Consider the following 24716-nt stretch of genomic DNA (forward strand, 5'->3'; position numbering starts at 1 on the left):
GTCCTTTTGCTCTACATGTTTGACCTCCTCATCTCCCAGAAAAAAGGTTCACGCCTATTCTTTCTTTCACTTTCATCCATTTGACCAAAATCTCAAGAGGGTACCTATTAAACAAGATGACAGAAGCACCTTCTTCATCCGGGATTATTGATCTCTTTGCCTGAGCCACAAGCCACATGTCCACTGTCTTATTTATATCCCATATGAAGGTGTACTCTGACTCATCCACTGATCCATTTGGCTGCTCAAAACATCTTCTCTTCATCCTTTGGCTACTGTGCTGATGATTCAGTTCATGAAGACTGCTGCACCTTTTGCAGTGGACTCTCACCTAGAGCATCTTCCCAGGGTTAAAGCGTTGTATCTTCCCTTGCTTGTTGGCTTCCTGTGGCTTTAGAGAAAGAAATGGCCAATCTGATGAAAAATTTATGCAAGCTCTGTGCTACTTTTTCTTCTACCCAAAGTTCTTATCTACTCTTCATATCACACGTTTCAAAAATTGTCCACAGAAGGAGTCCATCCTATGCCAGCCAGCCTGACAAATTAGATCATCTTACAGATTCTCCACGAAGTCACTTTAGAACCGTGGTTTTCAAATTTTAGTTCACGTCAGAATCACCTGAAGGGCTTCTGAAAACATATATCCCTGGACCTTACCTTCAGAGTTTCTGATTCAGCAGGTCTGGGGTGGGGCCTGAGAATGTGCATGTTTAACAAGTTCCCAGGTGATGCAGATGCTAACCTGAAGTCCACTGAGAACCACTGCTTTAGACTGTTCAGGAATGGCGTTTCTGCTTGTTACCTCCCTAGCTCTCCTCAGGGTTGACTGTCTAGGCGTGTAAAAGGAGGAACTCCTTACCCATGCTTTGCAAGGCGCTTGCCCTTGAACACTATATAATGATAGGACACGTAAAACAGAGACTTAAGCACAGAGAAGCAGAATTGACAGAAATCTTGGCATATGTTCCTGGATCAGGCAACAAATGAATGAGAATAGGAACTTTCCTCAAAGAAGAAGAATTCCAGGTGCAGGTTAAGCTAGCTTCTTTTACAAAATAAATATTTGGGGAGGCAAGTATCAAGTGGTACCTCATCCTTTTAGCACTTGATTGTAAGAGAAACCAGCCAAATTGTAGGCTTCCTTATATAATACAATACCAAGATCCATAGCGCATCTATTTAGTTAGAACACCTGCTACTAACTCAGCTTGTTTACAGAAGTTCATCCTAGAGGAATAGGCACAAACCATGGTTAAGCTGCTTGGTTTAATTTTTTTTAGCACTTGGAAAAAAAATGTACAGTAGTTTGAATACTTAGTCTTTGCAAACCTCCACTGAGGTCAAAGATTTCATTCATACGTACAAAATTAGTTTACAAATTTTTTGGCGATTTCATCTTAGTAACCCGTTTTATCCTATTGCCATTGTCCCAACCATTGAAAAAGTTTACAATAATTTACATAGAAATATTTTCAAAGTGCTTAAGAATAGTGATTGTTCTCTGGGATATTTACAGATGGCCTATACAATGTATGTACAGGTGGTACACGCTATAGCGCAAGTTTCGTCGTTGGAATATGGCTTTCTAGGGAAAGTGCATATTTGGCCAGAGGTGGCAATACTGTCTAGAAATTCAAGGGTTACAGATACTTTTGGTAACCACATCCAAAGCTGAAGTAGAATGTGGACGGGAATATCTACAAAAGTAATATAAAAATGGTTAAGTATACAAGCTTGATCCACGCAAAGATATTTCGATGTTCTTCCCAACTGGAGGAAGAAAGAGGCTTCAGCTGCTGGCTCGGTTACCATTCCGAAGTGGGTTATTACTGGTTTAGACCTCAGAGGTCACAGCTTGTCTCAGAAGTCAAGCTAGATCGTCGTCTGTGCTTACAACGGATATCTGTGGAAGAGAAAAAGCATGGAATGTGTCTGGGGATTCCCTCACTGGTGGTAGCAACCTCAGTCTCTAAAATGAACCTTGCTTTTGCGCTGGTCATCCAGAGACCAAAGGTGCACAGGAGGGAAGCCAGATCCCAAACAGTATTGAGTTGCATCACTAATGCATGTTAACTTGAATTCAACTCTATCTACTTGGCAGAGAGAGAAAACAGTGTGACTAATTCTGCCTGTTCTACTTAATGATTTTAGAACCTGGAGAAAAATGTGAAAAGACACACGTGTGCCATGAACTGACCACACTCTTGTTTCACCAGAGCTTGAGGGAGTGCTCAGCACTTGTTCTGTTCAGAGTTCTGTAAGTGAAGGCCATATACTCCACGTGAGTTTCAACTGAAGAACAAGTGACTGACTCTACTGTTGAAATGGAAGCTAGCTCTTGAGGTGTAAGAGGTCATTTTCAAGTATCTGGTCATTTTGGTTAAATGAATCTTGCTCAGTACACTGACTTTAAGTCAACCCCCCTATCTATGATATGCTAATTTACTTTTAAGTATCCAGCAGGCAACTGATGGAACAGTTCAGAAAGGAGACACTTGGCTCCTAGATACATGCTAATGTTTACATGTAGTTTCTATAACCCAAAATATCTCAAATTGTATAGTGATGTCCTTAATTGACTTGTCCTTCTGTTTGGGGCAGATACTTGTCAACTGACTTACTTAAGTTCTAACAGCCTAGACTGTCTAATCTCCAGGTAGTAGATGAAGTATTCGGTGGCTCCATGATTCTAATGGTTCTTTCTAGCCCAGGCAGCCATAGCTTGAGTTGTGGTGTCCTTTCCAAAAAGTCCTACTGCGAGTCATGGTACATAAAGACACAAAGCTGACTTACTGCTGGGTACGTGTGTCCGACAGAAGCACTGTGTCTACCAATGTCTATTGACAGGTCCTCTTCAGTGGTCTTCAAGTACACAGGATTGTCAAAGTTCATGCTTTTCATGTTCTTGTGTTGCCAGTTCCGCCACATCAAGTAGCCACCTACGGCTGCCATTGCTAAGAGCACTGCAAAAAAGTTAGAAGGTGACTAAACAAGGTCTAGTTTCAAAACATACGAAAAAGATCATGCTAAAGAATCCACGATAATCCGAGCTTTTAATTAATAAAAGCTTCACGTTTTAGGAATCTGGGATGACTAGAAGTTAGACTATAAATGGGCTGGGAGCTTAAAACAAGTTCAGACCAGAGGTTGTGTTATTCTATAGACTCTGGTGCTCAGCTCAGCACATCCATCTGGGCAAATGTGGAGTCCTGGGCCCCTCCCCAGGCTGACTGAATTTGAACTGCGGAAGCTTCTGGAGGGCTCTTCAAGTGGTCCTCCTGGTTTGTTAGCCAAGCTTGGAATCCCATAATTTAGGATAAAGAGGCCATTTGGCATAGTGCTTTAGAATTCACACGCCCTGGAATAGCTTTAGAGCGTTTGAAAATTCTTAACTGTTTTTAATTTACCCTCTACAAGTGCTATAACTCCTCAAGAAATCATTTTAGCATTTGTGTAGCTCCTCTGTATGAAGTGTTATACATATTTCGAAGGGGAACAGAACAGTGCTCTTCACTGGAAAGGACTTATTATGAAAGGGGATAAAGCCGGACGAACAGCTCTGAAGTAGAAAGCAGTAGGCACCATTCATCACTGCTGGTCGCTGTGCTAAGGATACCACTGTACAGAAGGCTGTGGACTCTGAAATCAGTGTGCCGGGCTGGTGAGGGGAGCAAGGGTAATTCAGTGTCACGAGTGCTATGACAGTACAAGGGGCCACGGGAAGGGCATCTCTAGATGAACTAGAAATACCCATCGAGTATTTAAGAAGTTCCTTGGATCCAGATATGTGGGGAATCTACTTACAGAGGGGAAGGATGGCCCAGGCAGCAGAAGTCCCTTTTGGGGGAACACTGACCTCCGATACTGCTGTGGTCACATTGATCTCTACGGGGGAATAAAAGGAATCAGTTTAGAAGGATCTGAATTCAGACTTAGAAATTCAACCACCTGGTAGAGAGAGCCTCACGCCCTTTTGCATCCATCACTGATGTTCAACATCTATTACAGTCGTGTACCAAGAATAACCGGTCTAGAAGTATTTGTGAGTCTCAGGCTATAATAGCCGTTTCACTAACAGCTGTCTCAGAGGAATCTTAATGAGTCAGGTCAGGCTAAGGGTTGCAGGTTCTAAGTCTTTGGAGTTTAAACATAGGTTACCAATTAGGGGCAGAATGAGTAGTTAAAGGCTGCATTAATGATTTAAGGAACAGGTAGGTACAAAGAGTGTGGCTGTTAGCTGAGATGAACAGTTTGCAGAACGGAACCCAATACCTCCAGGAGCTAGTCCACTAGTTGGTGACATTTCTGTTGTGTTGGTATCTTTTGTCTCACTGTGAGTCACAGTAGTTGCAGTACCTGAATTACAAAACCAAGAACCAGGTCAATGCCAAGGTTCCAGAGTGGCTATAGCCGTTTAGCCCAGACAAGCCATGCGATGGGTTATTTGAACGCTGCGGGAAATGGACGAACCACTGCCAAACCGAGTTGCAGGGTGGGTGTGCCATAACCAAGGGAAACAGCAGCAAAACCAGAGAGACACTGGGGTCTTCGGGCAGAATCGCAAGCATCTGGAATTAGACAATTCAAAAGGACCGACGGCCTCACTTAAGGACCCCTCTAAGCAAAGTCCCAGGCTCCTGGAAGCTGCAAGAAATGCTCTCAAAAGCAGACCACCAGGCATACCAGTCTTCCTGCCTAATTGTCTGGTAACTGCTTTCTCAGTAAACAGAGCTAGTCCCCGTAGGGACTCAGTATCACGCTAATAAAAACCTCACAATATGAGATCCTTGCTCACAACCCGCGGGTTTAATTTGCCGGTTAATCGAAAGCTAAGAACAGGAGACTAAAATGCACGTTTCGTTTAAGTAGGAGTTTGAGATAATGTCACCCACGGGGGCCAGAGGGTTTCCTGTAACCACGGCCTTTTTTTTTTTTTTTGGCTGCGATGGGTCTTCTTGCTCTGTAGTTGCGGTGAGTGGGGGGCACTCTTCATTGCGGTGTGCGGGCTTCTTACTGCGGTGGCTTCTCTTATTGCGGAGCACGGGCTCTAGGCGTGCAGGCTTCAGTAGTTGTGGCACGTGGGGCTCAGTACTTGTGGCTCGCGGGCTCTAGAGCCCAGGCTCAGTGGTTGTGGCACACAGGCTTAGTTGCTCTGTGGCATGTGGGATCTTCCCGGACCAGGGATCGAACCCATGACCCCTGCATTGGCAGGCGGATTCTTAACCACTGAGCCACCAGGGAAGTCCCCCAAGGCCTTTTTTAAGACTAATTTCAGGCCTCTCTCTTTGGAGGCAAATGTTAAGACTTTGTTTAATTATCTGCAAGTTGGCTGGCTCAGTGCTGTAATTGGTATAAATCAGCATAGTCACCTGTAGACTCATCTAGTGTTGAAATGAGTTAGTCCTGAAGTAGTGATGTGAACTCCTGGCATGCAACAGTAGCAGATATGTTCTCCAATCCATTCCAAGAGTGAGTTAAAACAGAATTCTTAAAATCCAGGCTAGTTTCTGTAGCTAGTGTTTTAGTCTAATGCCTGTTGTATGTCCTGCTTGTGTTTGAAAAGTAAAAAGCCTTACTTTGGCATTCTCGGCCATTGTCCTCTAGACGGTAGCCATTGGGACAGGAACAGGTATATTTTGGAGAGTGGTCATTAATCTGTGGGGCTGGCAGGCAGAGGTATTCACATCCTCCATTCTCCATGTCTTCTTTGCACCAGTTTTTACCTGTTCAGAAAGAAAAGTCCTTTAAAATGGGTCTTCCAGTGCCTGCTGTACATAAACTTTGGTTCTAGATGCTGAAGACGTGACTCCTTGTCTCCAAGGAGCCCAAACTCGTATACTCTGTCAAACCCTAAAGTTAAACCAATACCAGTGAAGGATAAATGTAAGGGTACAGGCAGCATGCTCTAAGGACAGCAAAGTGCCACAGAAACTTCTTGGAAGTAGGACAAGAGTTATGCCGTAAACAGATGGGTGGTGAGGGAAGAGGTGGGGAAAGGAGATGGGTGACCGGACCTGGCCTCCCTATTGGTCCAAAGCTTACAAACTGGCTAGTCTGAGGCTCAGAGGAAGGAGAGAAGCATGCTCTGCGGCTTTGCCTCACTCCCACAAAACAGAAGGAACCCAGCTATGGGGAGGTTTAAGGGTTTCATTTGGGTAGAACCAGTCAAGTATTCTGAGCAGGAGACCATAGTGTTTGAGGAAGCACACAATTCCATATACGACGTGCCACAGTGGGGAGGGAGGAAAAGGCTGTGGCATAAAAGCGACTTTGGAGGCTAGTGCAAAAGTCCTAGCAAGAAGGAATGAATGCCAAGGAGATATGGAAGGGACTGAAATAAAAGAGCACTGATGGTTGGGAGGGCAGCTAAGAGATGACGTTCTCAAGCTCTTTGACTTGGAAGTCAGAATAAAATATACCGAGCACCAGGTTTGAGGGAGGGTCCAGGAGGGGAAAGTTCCATCGTAGAGCAAGCTGAGTTGCTAGGGAGCTACGGATACCCAGGGGCACTGTGTCATGCTGCTACCCTGAAAGTAGCCACGAGGGGCTCTGCTTCCCCACAGTACCTGATGGCTGTACAAGTGCATGATAGACGATGATGTCTTGGGCATCGTTAAGGTTGTTGACTAGAGTGGCCAGCTCCGATCCAGTGAATTTATTGGCGCCGTAGACGGCTTCATTTTCCCCATCTATCCAGTAGACACGATCCTAAAGCAGAACCCCCATATTAGTATGTACGTGTAGGATGAACACGAGTCAGTCTCTAAGGTCATTATTATTTACTGGCAATTTAATGGACCAAGTTTATTTAAAGCTGGTCTGGGACATCGGATGTAAAACTCTAAGAGAAGCATGAGTTCAAGTTTCTTAAAATGCTATGAGGAATCAGCACGTCATTTGTCCCAGGTTTTAGGTGAACGCAGTTTCTCAAGTCATGCCCCTCTGTCCTTCCCTCCTTCCCCTGTTCCTTCTCCCCAAGGTGCTACAGTAACTCAGAGGTATACACTTAGATGTGAGACACACGTCTTACCTCAAATATCGTGAGCGCGAGGGGATGAGCTAGGAATTCCAGAGACTTTAGGACCACCCTGCGATCTTGGCCGTTCAAGTCCACACTGGATAACATGTGCAATTTGGAATCCAGCCAATAGAGGCGGCCCTTTATGAGGTCTGGGTAGGAGAAGAATGGTCACTGTATAAGAAGTCAGTACTGCCCTGCTTCCATTTAAAATAGCTAAGGAATCCAATACTCTACTTTCACGGTTCCTTCTCCAGCAGGGGCTGTTAACAGGGTCCCACCAACCTTGTGAAGCAGCATGCAGAATCTGTACCCACATTCATTTGGGGGACTCAAGGGGTACCTGAGATTGTCAAAGTAACTGACTTAAGAAGTGTTAGTGACGTTATAGAAGTATTAAAAGAGGTGAGCATTTTGTTGCTCTCCCCTTAGGAGCCAGAAGAAAACCGTTATGAGCCTGCAATGCAGGAAATGCTGCGACTCCTAGGCCAGGAGTATGTAGGATGAGAGTTCACAAGGCCCAAGATTCACCTAATTCATGTCACACGTTAGCTCCAAATGGCTAGAAAAGCTAGTAACTATGGAGCATGTCATCTGTTAAGTCCACCATTCCACTTGGACTGTTCGGTTCCTCTCATCCTAAGTCCCTGCTAAAGAAGGCACCATGAGGGTTGTCTGCTGTAGTCCAGAGTTAACTATGGAGACGAGTTACAACTCTGCAGACAGCCGAAGCGTGGTCGAGGAAGGAAGAACATACGTACCAAGTGTAATTCCGTTAGGCCACTGAATGTCCGCTGTCACCAGCGCCCGTCTATCAAATCCATTCATTCCGGCTTTTTCGATTTTAGCTGGTTCACCCCAGTCTGACCAGTACACAAAGCTGGGAAGAATTAAATTAGAAATAAGCCTTGCTGGTTTAGAAGGAATAAAGTTGCAGCTTGAGACAGACATTTTCAAAGAGTGAGCAGAAAACTCTAGGGTACAAATTGTGCCACTCAAGGGTCTAGATTATGTTCTGGGTAAACAGAAGTTAACACTGAATCTACAAGCTCATTATTAACTATAGTAAACTATATAAGTCTGCTATTTAAATTTCAGCCCCAAGTCACAGGTTATATATTTCCTGTATAAAAGGCCAATTCTTTCAGTGGAGCAAAAGATGAATATCTGTTAAGTTTTACAGTAGGGGCGGGCTGACTGTGTCCTAGTGAGGCTTCATGGGGGCCAACTGTGATTACTACAGCCTTAGTCAGATACCTTTTTTTTTTAATTATTAATTTTTATTGGAGTATAGTTGCCTTACAATGTTGGGTTAGTTTCTGCTATAATGCAAAGCGGGTCAGCTATGTGTATACATACATCCCGTCTTTTTTGGATTTCCTTCCCATTTAGGTCACCACAGAGCACTGAGTAGAGTTCCCTGTGCTATTCAGTAGGTTCTCCTTAGTTATCTATTTTATACATAGTAGTGTATATATGTCAATCCCAATCTCCCAATTCATCCCTCCCCTTTTCCCCCCTTGGTATCCATATGTTTGTTCTCTACATCTGTGTGTCTATTTCTGCTTTGCAAATAGTTCATCTGTACCATTTTTCTAGATTCCACATATAAGCGATATTATATGATATTTGTTTTTCTCTTCCTGGCTTGCTTCACTCTGTATGACAGTCTCTAGGTCCATCCACTTCTCTGCAAATGTCACTATTTCATTCCTTTTTATGGCTGAGTAATATTCCATTGTATATGTGTACCACATATTCTTCATAGTCAAATTCCTAACAGCTGCTTTTCTATATTATTTAGGGGCAGTTTGGGGGAAGTCCTCAGTGAAATGTTTCTAGAGAGGTCTGTTTATTTCCACTGGACTTTCAGACAACTTGCACATTTAGATGAAAGCCTAGAGGTAATGTGGTTACCAAAACCCTTACAACTCATGCTACTACTTAGGTTGGATCATCCAGAGCTGACCTGATAAAGTGTTCAGACAGAAATTAAAAATCATTTGCATAGCGACACAAACTTATCTATGAAAGAGAAACAGACTCACAGACATAGAGAACAGACTTGTGGTTGCCAAGGGGAAGCAGGGGTGAGGGAAGGATAGATTGGGAGTTTGGGGTTATCAGATGCAAACTATTGCACATAGAATGGATAAACAACAAGGTCCTACTGTATAGCATAGAGAACTATATTCAATATCCTGTGATAAACCATAATGGAAAAGAATATGAAAAAGAATGTATATATGTATAACTGAATCACTTTGCTGTGCAGCAGAAATTGACACAACATTGTAAATCAACTATACTTCAATTAAAAAAAATCACTTGCATAGAAGCTGGGTGGGCATAAGGGTTTAGATACAGCTTTTTGGTGTACCTCAAATCAGAAATGTTGTTCCACTAATGTGAACCAGCAGTCATCTGCTCAGGGAGGGCCTGTCGTATAGATGAGGCCATCCCCGGGTTGCTCAACAGTGGCACCACTGACATCTTGGACTGGATGATTCTTTGTTGTGGGGAGCTGCTAAGTCTTGGGATTTAAGTACTGCTTTAGGCATGAGGAAAGCTCCTGACCTATGCAGATAGCATCCGAAAGGCTACGTGATGAAAAACACAGAATACAAACCCAGACAACGGGTCCACAGCTATGGAGGCAGGCTCTCGCAAGTCAGAGTTAAACAGGAACTTCCTCTTGGTTCCATCTAGGGTAGCTACTGAAATAGTCTTAGAAGCCGCATCAGTCCAGTAGATGGTCTTGTACACCCAATCAACAGCAATGGCTGCAGGATTATAGACATTGTCGATCATTTTAACATGTCTACCAACCTTGTCATCAATTGAGGCACTGAAACAGAATAGGTCACAAGAAATTTAAGAGTTTGACACCATCGGAGCCTGGAGAATGGACTTTCTGCTCACAAAATGGTCAACAACTTTGTTCGGAAAGAACTCTAGCAAACCCCATAGCTCAGCTCACCACTCAAATTATGTAACCATTTTGCTTACTGATCCTAAACAATACTGTAGGTTATCTCATTGTTGGTCTGTACTCTACGTGCAAGAACACCACACTTCTAAGTGAAGCTATACTGATTCTAAACAATACTGTAGGTTATCTCGTTGTTGGTCTGTACTCTACATGCAAGAACACCACACTTCTAAGTGAAGCTATTTGTTTCAGTAACCATCACCTGAGTTTCTACAGTTGCCGTTAAGAAAAAGCTATCACTACCATTTCTATTGGTAGCAACTATGAACAGTTCTCAACTAACTGGAGAGAAAGGGAGGAAAATTGGAAAAATTAAGATGTTGTCTGTTATAATCTTATAGTTGTAGCCATCTTTTATTTTATAGGCGACTGTTAGTTTCTAATGAGGAACTGACAGTAATTTAATAAAGAATCAGTGTTTAGAATTATTATTCCCAACTAGTTTGATGCTAGACTGGAGCAAGACACAAGAGAAATTCCTCCAAACCTTCCCAAAGGCCAGTGACAATGACTTAGGCGAAGACACCAAGAACTGAAAGTTACCTGAAGATGGCCTTTTGGCTTAGATCAGCCCAGAATAGTTTCTGAGCAGCAATGTCAGCATCGAGAGCCACAGTGTTTCTTAGCTGTTCAACTAGTTGGATATATTCTTTCCTCTCCAAGCCAATCTTCCTGATGTCTCGTCTATTAGTGAAGATCAGACTTGGCTCTTTGCCTGCAAGACAGGAGTCAGGCTAATTTAGTTTTGCTGTAAGAAGGCAACGTCCTTCCAAGTCCCCTCCTCCCAGCAGAGGAGCACTTAAAAAGTGAGGGCACTGCTGAACACCTCAGGAGTACTCTTGCTGAAGTCCATGCCCTGGGACCTGCAAGCACTTCAGCACTTCCTACGGTTTAAGAAGACAGCCCTGGAGTCACAGCATTCAGTAAGAGGGCGGCCGATGATAAGTTACTTATTTGAATTGCACTCAAGTTCTGGAAGCAGAGAGTAAGTAGATATTCAAGGTACCATATGCAAAAGGAACTGACCAAGGCAGGAGTCTGGGGCAACAATTTGCTATTTAGCCTATGATATTGCACTGTGAGTTCAGTACCATTGCTCTCAAGTACTTTTTAAATTTTATATTTCGTTTGACTGTTGTAGTCACTGGCTGTACCTTTCATAATCACGTACTCAGAAAGGTACCAGAGCAACACCAGTCCAAGTCCATTTACCTACTGCCTTGCACACGCCAGTGGCAAGATCCATTTGATAGCCACGACTACATTCACACTTGTAACCGCCTTTTAAGTTGATACAAATTTGACTGCAGATTCCCGGATTTTGGCATTCGTCAATATCTAGGAGGGAAATTAGAGTTAGTCTTGCTGTTCCTAGATCACCTACGGAGATCTACAGACCTTTCCCATCACCCCCGGGGCTTGGGCTCTGTTCTTCGACTCACCTCCACAGGTTTTCCTATCTATCAGTTCAAACCCAGCTGCACAGTCACATTCGTAGCCTATAACTAGGTCTTTGCAGATATGGGAGCATCCGCCATTATTAACCAAGCATTCATTTACATCTGAAATCAGAAGGTAGTAGAGTAACTCAACACTCCAATTGATATTTGTCCTATTAACATTTAAAATCCAGGCTGTTTGTCTAGATAGTCTGGTCAAGCCCATGATTTTTCTAAGATCTAATTATCCGTCTTACAGATACGCATCTCAGCGTGTACTGGGGGAAGAGTAAACCCAATCTCCTTGGCACGTTACCAGTTAGTTAAGCAGTATTTAGTCAAGTTTCTCTATTGCTGATTGGTTACCTTGAAGGGGGTGAAACTAGGAACTACTTTGTCACTACTTCTAAGTCATAAAGTTTCACTTTTAAGCCCAACAACTGAACCTAGTTCATCAAAGTAGTTTACCCAGGCATTAGGCAGGCTCCGAACCGCATCAGCTCTGCCGGGTCTAATTAACCTTCCCAAATCTGTCCTCAAGCAACCCCTTCACTTACGACATTCTTTCAGGGGCTCATCACTCCAGTCCCTGCAGTCCTGCTCCTGGTTACACACTTTACTGATATCTATGCATTCCCCGCTTCTGCACTTGAATTTCCCGGGGCCCAAGCACTGATTGACTACAAAGAGAAACACAGAAGAGAGATTCCATTCGTGGGTCTGATCAGAGCAGTCCTTTGACTAACACCCCACACCTAGGGACCCTTTACCATTTTTGCAGTTGACTTCATCAGAACCGTCGACGCAGTCTCGGATGCCGTTGCACTGCCTGCTGCCGTGGATGCAGCTACCATCCTCGCACTCAAACTGGTCAGGTTGGCAGGTTCGGGAAGCTACAGCGGGAGGGAACGGCAGGGGATGAAGCCAGCCAAAGCGTCCCTGGTTGATACGTGGGAGAGACCCGAACGTGCCATACTGATAGGAAAGCTACTTACGACAGTTGACCTCATCGCTGCCGTCCTTGCAATCAGGATCCCCGTCACATCGCCACTTCTTGTGGATGCACTCGCCAGAGCCGCACTGGATCTCGCTGGCTGGGCACTTGGTGTGGATCACTGGCTGGCGGCCGCACTGCTCGAGGGACTCATCTGACTGGTCTGAGCAGTCTGCGTCGTCATCGCACACCCAGCTGATGGGGATGCAAGAGGAGGTGCTGCACTGGAACTCGTGGGCCCCGCAGGTGGGTGGGGTGCAGTCAAGCTCGTCGCTGCCGTCGCTGCAGTCATCCTGGCCATTGCACACGAAATTCCTGGAGATGCAGCGGCCACTGGAGCAAGTGAACTCATCAGGGCTGCACGTCACGTTGCCTATTGAGAGAGAGGACGCCCCACTGAAAATGCATCCAGACCTGTCCTTTCAAGCGTCTTGTCCCAAAATCTAACATGCAGATCATGGATCATGAATCCAAGCTTTCTTGCCTAACTTAAAAGCTAAAGTCAGATTATATCAATAGGCAGTTCCCAGAATACTAGGAAACAGTCTTACCATGTAAGAGATGCTAGGACATTTGAATAAGAAGAGAAATGTAGGACCGAGAAAAGAGTTGAAGACTAGAAGTTAATTTGAGATGAGATGCATCTTAAAGGGACAGTGATTAATAACTTAAACTGTCACAAGAGACTTCATTGGGGAAGGCAGACATGAGTTATCTTTAAATGGATATACTGCTCATCAGGCCAGGCCACATATCATGAGATGAGATTATCATGCATCAGGTATATAAGCAAACATTCACTCATAATAAGCATTATGACACCATCACCAAAAAGTAGCCCCCACGTATTATAACACCATACACGGTTCCTTCTCTTTTGGTCCTTCCAACCAGGATCAGGAATAACAGGTCTTCAATACTTTCAAGTTTTAGAAAGTCACTTCTGGGGCTAGAACCGCAATCTAGCAGCCAGGTGCAATGATAACGATAAGCTAGTCAGACTAGCCAGTTTGTACTTTGACTCAAATTCCTGCCAAATTAATTAAGGTCAATAATTGGTGGTGATTGGGGTGGAGACCACGACTCTCTTGGGAAGCAAAGTCTGGATTTCAGAGGGAAACGTGTGGCAGCGCCACAGCTTACCAATCCATAAAGCTCAGTTCTAGGATTAAATGCCAAAACTCATTGGACTAGGTGCAGTGGTAATGACCTCAGGAGGTGACTTCTACGCGCAAGACCGGTGTTTCAGCTACAAGTACCCTCAGCTCGTTGCACACTTACTGCATCAAGAGGCCTGTGCTTGTCAGTCTCAGGAGGCCCTATAAAAAGGGCGGTAGCTTGAAAGAACATTCAACGCAATGTTTGTTTAACCTAGAGATTTTCCCAGGGCCTCACCTTTAACACTGAGCATTTTATTACATATTTTCCAAGAGCAGAAACATGAAAGGCTAGGAAACAGAGTTCGCTTTTACAGGCAGGAACTGTGTGATAGGAGACAAAGGTACCACCGGTTGGGTAGAGTTATCTTTGGGTATCTGCCAGCAAGATGTTAATTCCTACTTCTGTGCCAGTTTAGCTTTTGGAAAGGTTAAAAGAAAAACTAGTTTGGGGACTGAGAAATGCTTGGGTGAGACTCCAGTAGTTTATTCCACTAAGCAGATCCAATTTTCGACCTAGGGATGTGTTCGCTGGGCCTAGTCCCTTTCTAGCTTGATTGAGCCCAAGTGAGGAAGGCCCATGAGTTACTGTCCTGGCTGAGACAAGAGTCCACAAAATTGCGGCTTCACTGAGCTACTTCTACATGGAAGTGCCTCGGATGACTTACCTTCTTATTTCTATTTGCCTAGAAGAAACACCCGAGCAAGCAATGGTCAGTTACCATGCGAACTTCTCTCAGAGTTTGAGGGCACTTAAGAAGGACAAGTAGTAGAGCAGAGAGTGAGGTCATTAAAAGGCAAGTCAACTGCACCTTCATGCCCACCCTTCTTTGAGCAAAAGGGTCTTTGGGATAAGCCACTCAACACTGATCTTCTTACCACAGTTTTCTTCATCTTCTCCACTGTCACAATCATTTTCACCATCACATCTCCAGGACACTGGGATACACTGAGTGGAACGGGCACCACAGCTGATTTCACTTATGCGGCATGTTCTCATATCTGTTGATGACATACAGTCTCAAAAGAGCCTCCAAACTCATGAGTGCAGAGCTGCTGCTCCTGTGCTGCCTGGAAGTGGTGACATCTGTAACTCAGTGGCCGGGCACACGGGTGAAATTCGACTTACTAGCTGAAGCCTGGGCAGATCCTTCGACAGCTCCATGTCTTGGAAGCCATGCCAACCTAGGCTACCTGGCAGTCCACCGGAGAGCCTTGACCGTGCTACTCCGTCAAGGTTCCGCGGTGTGCGCAGTCCTGGCTTTTGTTTTACTTGGCGTGGTTACGTTCATTGGCTGGCCTGCTCCTTGACCATTATTTATCTGCTGGGTATCAAGTGACAGACCCAGATACTGGCAACCTAATCCCAACTTCATTAAAAGCCAGATGCTCTATCACCTGTGAAGTCTTCCTTTGCCTGGATTCCTTCACAGACCTCCTTCACAACCTCTTTTCCACTGACATCTTGCAAAGTAGGGACACCCCCTAATTCTTGACTTTATGGGGTCATCCCCCACTAAAACTTGGGCTGAATCTTCATGGAACCTGTCTTCACCTATGGTAACTCACCTCCCTTGGCCAATGCTCATATAACTTCCCTTACTTCTTGCCTGGAAAACTGAAATTAACACACATCCCTTCCTTTCTGCTTGATTCCAGACCTAAACCTTGTTCATGTTAGACTTCCACTTTTAGTGCTTTAACAGGCCTCTACTGCCTTAAAAGGAACACCGAGACTTTCTTCACCAGGACATGCAAATGATTCTAATTTAACTGTCCCAAATCATCTTCCTCTATGATCTCATAGACTTTTTCCTGAATATCAGCTTGAGGATACACACGTATTTGCATACCTATGAAGTTTCTCTTATTTCAGAACAAGCTGTAAGCTCCCTACTTTAATAACTTTACGTTACATGTTTCTTAAGAATTGCTCTATCATCCTATTTCTAGTCACCTTACCCCTTCGGTAACAGACTTTTTTTCACAACATGAGAAGCTGTGCACCTAAAAGCCTGCACGTGGCCCACGGGGGGACCCTCACATCTTGACTTAGCTTCCAGGACCAGAGTACCATCCACTCAGAGTCATTATCATCAAACATTTGAAATCTATGCACCTAGTCAAGGAGTTCTTGAATCTTCTGGCTTCAGTCTTAAATGTTCAATAGCGAAGCTACCCAAGAGAACGTCAGTCTTGTTAGACTAGGAAGAGCATTCTTTATGTTTTTAAAGATTGGCTGTTAATGATTTGACTGACCTCGGAGTCAACTGGCCTAACTTTAAGGGAGGCCAAGGAAAACTAATCAAGTTTTAGATTATACAATACTTAGAGTTATGAGACACGGAACAGCCTGGAAAAGTTCAAGTCCAAAGCAAGTCACACTCACGGCACTGCTCTGGGCTTTCATCGGAACCGTCTTCGCAGTCGGGGTCCCCGTCACACTGCCATCGGCTGGGAACACACTGGCCGTTGTTGCACACAAAGTCGGACTCGGCACACGTCTTCTTCACTACGAAAGTTGATTTGCAGGGTTAAAGTTGAAGTCACTCACCCAAGAGCCCTACATTCCCACTGGGGGTACCACTGCATTTGGATGTGTTTTACTCTAAAAAATAAATCTGAGTCAGTTAGCACTCAACTGCCAATATCCCGGAGAATCTTAGAAAAATCTTTTTTTTTTTTTTTTCTTTTTCCTCAGAGGGGGAAGGTGATCATTTGAGAGACTTAGAGGACACTGAGGTGAAGGGATCCCTTATAATGAACTTCTTGCCTGCTTGATAACGTTGAGATTAAGTAATAATTTTGTTCTTTTCACGCATTTCTTCCAAGTCATTCAAGTTTAACAGTCAAACGACTGGATCATAGTATAACTGTTCTAGCGGCATCTTGTAACAACACGTGGGTTTAGTGCAGAGGCAGAAGACCCAGCTCCAGTACTGAATACTGTCACCCCTACAGGTCTGTTGGGGCAGAGGAACCCACTGGGTAAGAAACAGAGAAAGCGCAAACCTGAGTATAAGAGAGGTTGTATTTAGCATCCGAAGGGTGGGCTCACATCCACCAGCTAAAAGTCACTGAGCCCGCCGTGGAAGCTGCCAGCACCCGTAACTGACTACTAGACTTAAATAGCCTTAGACAAGGTATCAGTTCTGCTACTAATTCTTACTAGGGCAGCCTTTTCTCCTCAATTAGGGAGACCATGCGATCTGTTGTCCAAATTGACACAATCTCAGTAGAAGGGGGACAGTGTTAATTTTCCCAGGAAGCTAAGCGTTGACCAGGACTGTGCTAAGCAGAGCAGGCAGCTTGGTCATCCTACCTGCGAGGAAGTGAGGGAGTAAGAAGGGGCCTGACAAGGAGCCACGTCGGGTATTCTAGGGTCATCCTCAGATTATATTCTTCTTTGCCCGTGTGCCTATACTTTCTACTTGAATTTCCAGTTTAAAACATTCTTCTCTAACGAATATTCTGTAATGGGAAATCAGCTAAAAGCCAACCATTTGCTGAAAAGATGAAAGGGACCACCTCAGGTCAGGGGTTTAAGCCAGGTACAGCACTCAGAGTTCAGCCGCTCTGGGTTAGCCTCAGATATTGTTAATGGGGAGACAGTGATGATAGTCAATTTCTAGAACTCAAGATGGGATGCTCAATTATGATGATCTGAAAAGGATTATTTACCTCCTAAAACTGTGTAGCCAAGGGAACATGAAAGGCCATATTACCTTTTAGATTCATAACTGCTTCTAAAATCACTGAAATACTCAAACGCCAGTGTTAACAGTTTAAGTGATATCCAGGGCCCATCTTCTCCTGAGCAGGTAGGAAGGTGCCAGAGGGTCTCAGAGTCAGTTATTGTAATTCACCCTGTGATACTCTTCAGAAGTTGCAAAAGAGAGAGTACGGAATGGTTGTAAAGAGACCTCATGAATTTAAGAAGTATAAGATGTTACAGGGATAGAAAAGACTGGTTATACTACAAAGTGAACAAGATACACAGGGTCAGATAGATTGCTAGGGTTCCTCTCTCTCCATTCTGAGCACAGACTGGGAGGGTAAAGATAGGCTGTTTGAACTGGGCCTTGAGAGATGGATAGAAATTTAGATGTGCCACCGGGGAAGAGAACTACCAGTTCCACTCTTGGGGTATCCGAGTTACTGATGTATCAGTTCAGCCTAACACTTGTAGAAGAGTGAGTTACTAAGACTGATGGAACATGGCTTGCAGAATCCAAGCTGAAGTTGACTAAATATGCTAGTTGACATGCTTGAAAGAAAAGGCCCTGCTGAAACTGTAACCAAGTTCAACATCAAGAGGCTGGACAGGAAAAACAGGAATTGGCTTTGGAAGTTTTAAGTAATTGTGTAGCTTTTCCCTTCCATGGAGGAACATCTCAAAATAAGCATTCAGAGCTTCCCCGAGCAAAGCTCCCACTTTCCTTCTCTACCTTCATATCTGAGAGGCAGAGACAAATTCTGGGCAAGAATATATTTACTTTTTCCCACTTCGCATGATCTTGATTGTAGGTACATCTACCCCCTTACCTCTTCCAAACCTTCCTGTTACGTGGCTAGAATCGATTTATGCAGAGACTATTTTAGGAAAAGCCAGCGATGACCCCTACAATGACTCAGGTTAGTTTCTACTGAGGTAGTCAAATGGTAAAGTAAGACTTCACACCATGGAGAGAATAATTACTCTCTTAAAAAAAAACAAAAAACAAATGGGTTTTGCCAAATATAGTTTAGCACAGAAGAAGAATGGCTACTTACACCAAGAGAACAGTGGGACAAGAGTGAGGTCCTTTAGTGAGAAAATTAGTGAGAGAATTATATCACCCCGGTAACCCAGAAAGAGCATGGAACTCAATATCTCGTAGAATAGATTAAAATCTTAGCGTTAGGATGCAAATGATATAAATGTGTCACATTGGAGAACTATTCTTGGTCCTGAGACTGGAGATAAGCTTCTTTTCTGATATTGCAGCATGGGTTTACTCTGCTTCCAAATGAGCTGCTAATTTACATATTGGCATGCAGACATCCATGATGCTGCTCTGAGAGCTCAAGCACAGGACTGTCTGCCAGTATGTTTATACTATAGCAGTTTAGTAATGATGCATGAAGTAGGTAAGGGCATAACAAGATGGCAGTTGGTAAAATCTACATTTAGTTTCTATTTTTCTTCTGGATTTTTAGTTTGTATAGTGGACATCTTTATGTAACGTCTTTTATTTATTTTTTTGATTTTTTTTTACATCTTTATTGGAGTATAATTGCTTTACAATGGTGTGTTAGTTTCTGCTTTACAACAAAAGGAATCAGTTATATATATATATACATATGTTCCCATATCTCTTCCCTCTTGCGTCTCCCTCCCTCCTACCCTCCCTTATCCCACCCCTCCAGGCGGTCACAAAGCACCGAGCTGATCTCCCTATGCTATGTGGCTGCTTCCCACTAGCTATCTACCTTATTATGTAACGTCTTTTAAAAGGCAAATGACAGTTTTATCACCGACATTCATGAACAACCTTATTTCAAGAGTTTTACAACACAGAACAAAGGGATCATAAAGCAAACTTCAGCATGTATTCAAGGTACCTAAATGCCATCTTGACATGTAGTTCTCAGCTGTCCTGGCTTAATGAGAGGTTATATAGGTTGCAAAGACAGGCATTTCTCATAATGATTTTTTTTTTTATATAAATTTATTTATTTATTTTTGGCTGTGTTGGGTCTTTGTTGCTGCGTGCGGGCTTTCTCTAGTTGCGGTGAGCGGGAGCTACTCTTCGTGGCGGTGAGCGGGAGCTACTCTTCGTGGTGGTGCGCGGGCTTCTCATTGCGGTGGCTTCTCTCGTTGTGGACCACGGGCTCTAGGCGCTCAGGCTTCAGTAGTTGTGGCTCACGGGCTCTGGAGCGCAGCGTCAGTAGTTGTGGCGCACGGGCTTAGTTGCTCCGTGGCACGTGGGATCTTCCCGGACCAGGGCTCGAACCCGTGTCCCCTGCATTGGCAGGCGGATTCTTAACCACTGCGCCACCAGGGAAGCTCTCATAATGATCTTTTAATAGATGCTGATCAATGGGTATGATGGCGTATCCCTATTTTCTTGGGGGAGAGAATGTCTTCCATCTTGCCTAGTGCTTTAAAATCAGCATCTCTGTAGACAGGGAATTAAAAAAAGAATCCTTATCTGATCTTTGATCTGGGCTGGCTTATAGTTTCTATACCAGGAGTTAATTAATTCCTGAAACTGCAGGGGATTTCTTACCGTCCACGGCTTGCTTTTTGGGGATCGGAACCATTTGAGAATTAAAAAAAGAAAGTCTGGGGCTTCCCTGGTGGCGCAGTGGTTGAGAGTCCGCCTGCCAATGCAGGGGATGCGGGTTCGTGCTCCGGTCTGGGAAGATCCCACATGCCGCGGAGCGGCTGGGCCCGTGAGCCATGGCCACTGAGCCTGTGTGTCCGGAACCTGTGCTCCGCAACGGGAGAGGCCACAACAGTGAGAGGCCCGCGTACCGCAAAAAAAAAAAAAAAAAAAAAAAAGAAAGTCTGTTCAAAGCAGTCTTCTGTCTGTCTCTATTTCTGGTCCTCCCCTTCCTTCCTCTAGCTTCCTATACCAAAATTTTGTCTGATCTAAGATCAACCGCGTCTGTCGTTTGAAAGGAACTCCACTGTATCTTCAAAATTCCATACTCAAGTCGCTAACTTCACATCAAACAATCATATCCCTCCAGACCAGGAAGTATAGAATCTCTGGACTCGAGTTCAAAGCAGTTCTTAGGAGTGGATTCTATTTTTCAGAATCTCGATACATTTGTAGACACTAAGATATAATATCATCATCTTTCAATACAATGTGTACGTCCTAGTGAGGTGGCAGGTGAGACTGTCCAGCTCTTTACTCACCGCAGTTCTTTTCGTCACTGCCATCAGCACAGTCTTCGTCCCCATCGCATTTCCACAGCAGCGTAATACAGCGGCCATTTGTGCACTGGAATTGGGAGGGTTCACATTTGGCTTTTCTTCCTAAAATCAGGAGGGAACACTTAGCTAAGCTGGGACACAAGGATCGTTAAGTTAGAGGTGCTCGTTACCTGAAACCCATGGATAGGAGTCCTCTTGGAGGGACAGCTGCAGACTCAGAGGCCATAACACTGTAGGGGCCAGAGCTGGATGGGCCTTGGGGCAGTGACTGACAGTAACTGAGTTCTTAGCTGGGCACACTCCATCTGGATAAGACTAGATTCCCCAGCCTCTCTTGCAGGAGGCATAGCCATGGACTAAGTTCCAGCTAATGGGATGTAAGCAGAAATGGTATATACAACTTCTGGGAAATATCCTCAAAGGCACAGGGGATCCAGTTTCCTTAATTTTATTCCTTTCTGGTTCCTGAAAACTAGGCATGGTGGCTGGAATAGTAATCTTGGGTCAAGGGAGCCAGACCAAGATAGAAGGAACGTAGATTGCCCAGAGACTGCAGGTGGCAGGGCAGGGGATTCACCTGTGGACTCATTTCTCCCATTCCTTTAACTCATTTGTGTCATTATAATCATGCAGCCAAATCCTGATCTTTTAATGGCATTTCTTGTCCACATTCTATACTGTTACTCATCAATGATGCTTCTATTACGAGCAAAGTAAAGGATATTTAGAAAAGGCGTGAGGTTTAATACATGCTTCCTCATCTCAGAATTGGAGGTCTAATTGGAAAAAGACATGTTTACAAAATGACTCCAAGATAAGATAAAAAGCACGAAGAAGGTACAGTTAAGAGGTGAAGGGAGATCATTTTTTAAATTTAATTTTTATTTTATATTATAGTTGAGTTACAATGTGTTAGTTTCAGGTGTACAGCAAACTGATTCAGCTATACATGTATATATCTTCATTCTTTTTCAGATTCTTTTCCCGATTCTTTTCCCACATAGGTTATTACAGAATATTGAGTAGAGTTCCCTGTGCTATACAGTAGGTCCTTGTTGATTATCTATTTTATACCTAGTAGTGTGTATATGTTAATCCCTAACTCCTAATTTATCCCTCCCCCCCTGCACCTTTCCCCTTTGGTAACCGTAAGTTTATTTTTGAAGTCTGTGAGTCTGTTTCTGTTTTGTAAATAAGTTCATTTGTATCACTTTTTTAGATCCCACATATAATCGGTATCATATGCTATTTGCCTTTGTCTGGCTTACTTCACTTAGTATGATAATCTCTAGGTCCATCCATGTCGCTGCAAATGGCATTATTTCATTCATTTTATGGCTGAATAATATTCCATTGTATATATGTACCACATCTTTTTTATCCATTCCTCTGTCGATGGACATTTAGGTTGCTTCCATGTCCTGGCTATTGTAAACAGTGCTGCAGTGAACATTGGGGTGCACGTATCTTTTTGAATTATGGTTTTCTCCGGTATGTGCCCAGGAGTGGGCTTGCTGGATCATGTGGTAGATCTATTTTTAGTTTTTTTAAGGAATCGCCATACTGTTCTCCATAGTGGCTGTACCAAGTTACATTCCCACCAACGGTGTAGGAGGGTTCGCTTTTCTCCACACCCAAAGGGAGATCATTTTTAACTTAGTGATGTGAGAAAAGCAAAGCAAGGTGGGAGCCACAGACCTGGATTCTATTTTTCTGAAACTCAGTTTTCCTATGCTCACTGTATGAATATAATTCACATAATGGCATGAATGAATACTTGGAAGTAGGGCACTTAGTTTTTTTTTGCCTGGAATGGGACAGCTGATATTCAGGTGTTTCCTATCATTAGCAGGTCTATCCTTCTGGAGGACGTAATTTCTTCGAGATAAAAGGCAAAGATGTGGTTGCTTACAGCAAATACACTGCAAATATTCGAGAAAAACAGTGGAGCCACGTAGTTCATGCAGATTCCTTAGGGAGGTCTTCCCAGCAGAAAGCCTTGCGACTTCCTGTACCTTTCAGCATCTGCAGCTGTGGCATGTGGGCATAAGAACAGATGCTACAGTGACAAGCACAGACTGGAACTCCTGTGTCATGTACACAATGCTCTAGTTGGCATCGTACTATCAGCTACTCCCTACTGTCTGGGAACGTTCCATACTTTGTGGCTAATTCCCAGGGAGATTAAAATCTGGTCCTAGTTTACCATATGGGTGTGTGGTTACTTAGGTACTAAATGTACTCGTCTAAGAACTATATGTAGCACTCTGCCCACAAGAGTGTAGTTAAGCTGGGACCCAGATACAAAGCAGGATGAATCAACGGCACTTCCTATCTGTAGTTCATTTTTTATTTTATTTTTTTATAATTATTATTAGTTTTTTTGGCCACACCACGTGGCTTGCAGGATCTTAGTTCCCCGACCAGGGACTGAACCGAGGCTCCAGCAGTGAGAGTGCTGAGTCCTAACCATTGGACCACCAGGAAATCCACCCTGAGTGGCCAACCCCCCCCCCCCCCCCGCCCCGGCATTTTTTAAAGTTTACCATGTTAACCATTTTTATTTATTTGGTCGTGCTGCGTGGCTTGAGGGATGTTCCCCAACCAGGGATTGAATCCGGGCCATGGCAGTGAAAGCCTGGAATCCTAACCACTAGGCCACCAGGGAACTCCTCTTCCTACCTGTATTTCATACTATTCATTCAATCCACAAATATTTTGCTGGGCATAAGAAGGGGGAACAAGGAGAGGGTAGAGGCTGTCAGGAAGCATCGCACGCTAGTTTTTATACCGCGAAACCAAGTATGAAGTACCTGGCTGCCTCTCACCCTCCCCCTTTTATCACTGGAGTCTCGATATAGTCTTAATATTCTCAATGCTGGGGTTATCTGTTCCAGGGCCCACTGGCTGTAGTTCTTTATCCCCGTGACCTCTGACTGTTGTGGGAGTGGTAAGAATCTACTTAGAGTACTTTACTTGGAAAGTAAAAAAAGAACGATTTATGATAGTCAGAGAACAGAAATATACATATACTTGGAAAGACAAGTCAGGTTGCAATTAGAATACCTTTTTAAAAGGTGTTAGTTACCCAAGGTTTTAGTTGTTTGGTCAAAATGAGACAAAAACATCGACGTTGATATCTATGCTGTCAGAAAGGTAACCATATAATCCGACTTGCACAGGGACTTAAAAGTAGGCGTCAGGAAAAAAAAAAAAAAAGTAGGCGTCAGATGATGGTTTTCCACTTGGGGTTAGGTACCTGGCAGATCTCTTTAACAACGAGCCTTGATTGTAACTACAGATTTTACAGACACTCAAGCTGGCCTGGGATTAACTATGGGCGCACAGTAGCCTAAGGCTGGTGTTTAGTCCACTGTCACCTTAAGGAAGCTCTCTGAATGTAACTGGAACACACAGGCAATCAACAGTCATAAATGCTGCGTTAACATCCCAGCAATGCTGCTTTAAGAGTCGCTGTTGAGCGGGCTCAGGACAGACACTCAAGACAAAAAGGAGTTTAATTTCTACCTCTTATCTCAGACGTTTCCACTTCACCCAAGCTTCTGCCCGATGGTCATAAAGCTGTTTTACCATGACACACACGGCTCTCCGTTAAGAAAGGAGCACAATGGCGTTAAGAATGGAGTAGCTGCTAACCAACCATCCCTGCTTCTTTAAAAGAGGAGAGTGGTGGGAGTGGGGGTGGGTAAAGCTAGCTGGCTTTATAAAGGGCTCTTTCTTTAAAGAGAAGAGAAGAAAGACCCTAAGCTCTATGGCCGCGCCTCGGTTTCTTAAGTTTCCTAAGCACCTTGTTTTGAAAGATTGCTCCTGGGTTAGAAAGGACTCCCTAGTTCTGTTTAATCCCCCGTATCGTGCAGAGCGGGGAGAGCTCAGCCACCTGACTGCAGCATGGTGCGTTTTCTGCCCAAGTTTCAGGAAGATTCTCCCTTTACACCCGTGGTGCCTACCTGGGAATGCTGCCGTACAGAGCTCCAAAAGAATCGAAAACACCAAATGAATTAAGCTTTCGGTTTGCAAAGCTTTGGGGGATTACAGGATTGTGGGCCTGTAGTCTATTTCCATCCGTGACAGTTAAGTCTCAAGTTCAGCATTATACTTTCATAAAGAGAACAGGGTGAGCTTGAAATGATCGACACCCAGGGTCCTTTCAATGCTTAGGCTAAGCTA

At 44.0% G+C, this 24716-nt stretch overlaps 1 protein-coding gene across 6 annotated transcripts in view; it reads right to left on the reverse strand.

The window, feature by feature from the left end:
- Positions 1–1247: 1247 nt before the first annotated feature.
- Positions 1248–24716, reverse strand: part of VLDLR (very low density lipoprotein receptor) — a 32024-nt gene continuing 8555 nt past the window's right edge. For 2 of the 6 annotated variants that reach the window (XM_073806167.1, XM_073806168.1), the window contains exons 3-20: positions 20511–20630; positions 15990–16112; positions 14480–14602; positions 12445–12816; positions 12220–12342; positions 12007–12129; positions 11453–11572; positions 11223–11348; positions 10554–10725; positions 9648–9866; positions 7780–7898; positions 7031–7170; positions 6567–6708; positions 5577–5723; positions 4273–4356; positions 3805–3885; positions 2794–2963; positions 1248–1903 (exon numbers count right to left, since the gene is read on the reverse strand). In XM_073806167.1, the coding sequence (XP_073662268.1) occupies positions 1868–1903; positions 2794–2963; positions 3805–3885; positions 4273–4356; positions 5577–5723; positions 6567–6708; positions 7031–7170; positions 7780–7898; positions 9648–9866; positions 10554–10725; positions 11223–11348; positions 11453–11572; positions 12007–12129; positions 12220–12342; positions 12445–12816; positions 14480–14602; positions 15990–16112; positions 20511–20630 (2540 nt within the window). In that variant the 3' untranslated portion in view covers positions 1248–1867. The remainder of the gene's footprint in view (positions 1904–2793; positions 2964–3804; positions 3886–4272; positions 4357–5576; positions 5724–6566; positions 6709–7030; positions 7171–7779; positions 7899–9647; positions 9867–10553; positions 10726–11222; positions 11349–11452; positions 11573–12006; positions 12130–12219; positions 12343–12444; positions 12817–14479; positions 14603–15989; positions 16113–20510; positions 20631–24716) is intronic. The other 4 variants (XM_019934762.3, XM_019934761.3, XM_019934760.3 and 1 more) reach the window with 4 other exon arrangements.

This window comes from Tursiops truncatus, chromosome 6 (genome assembly GCF_011762595.2).
Source record: "Tursiops truncatus isolate mTurTru1 chromosome 6, mTurTru1.mat.Y, whole genome shotgun sequence".
NCBI classification, from domain to species: Eukaryota; Metazoa; Chordata; class Mammalia; order Artiodactyla; family Delphinidae; genus Tursiops; species Tursiops truncatus.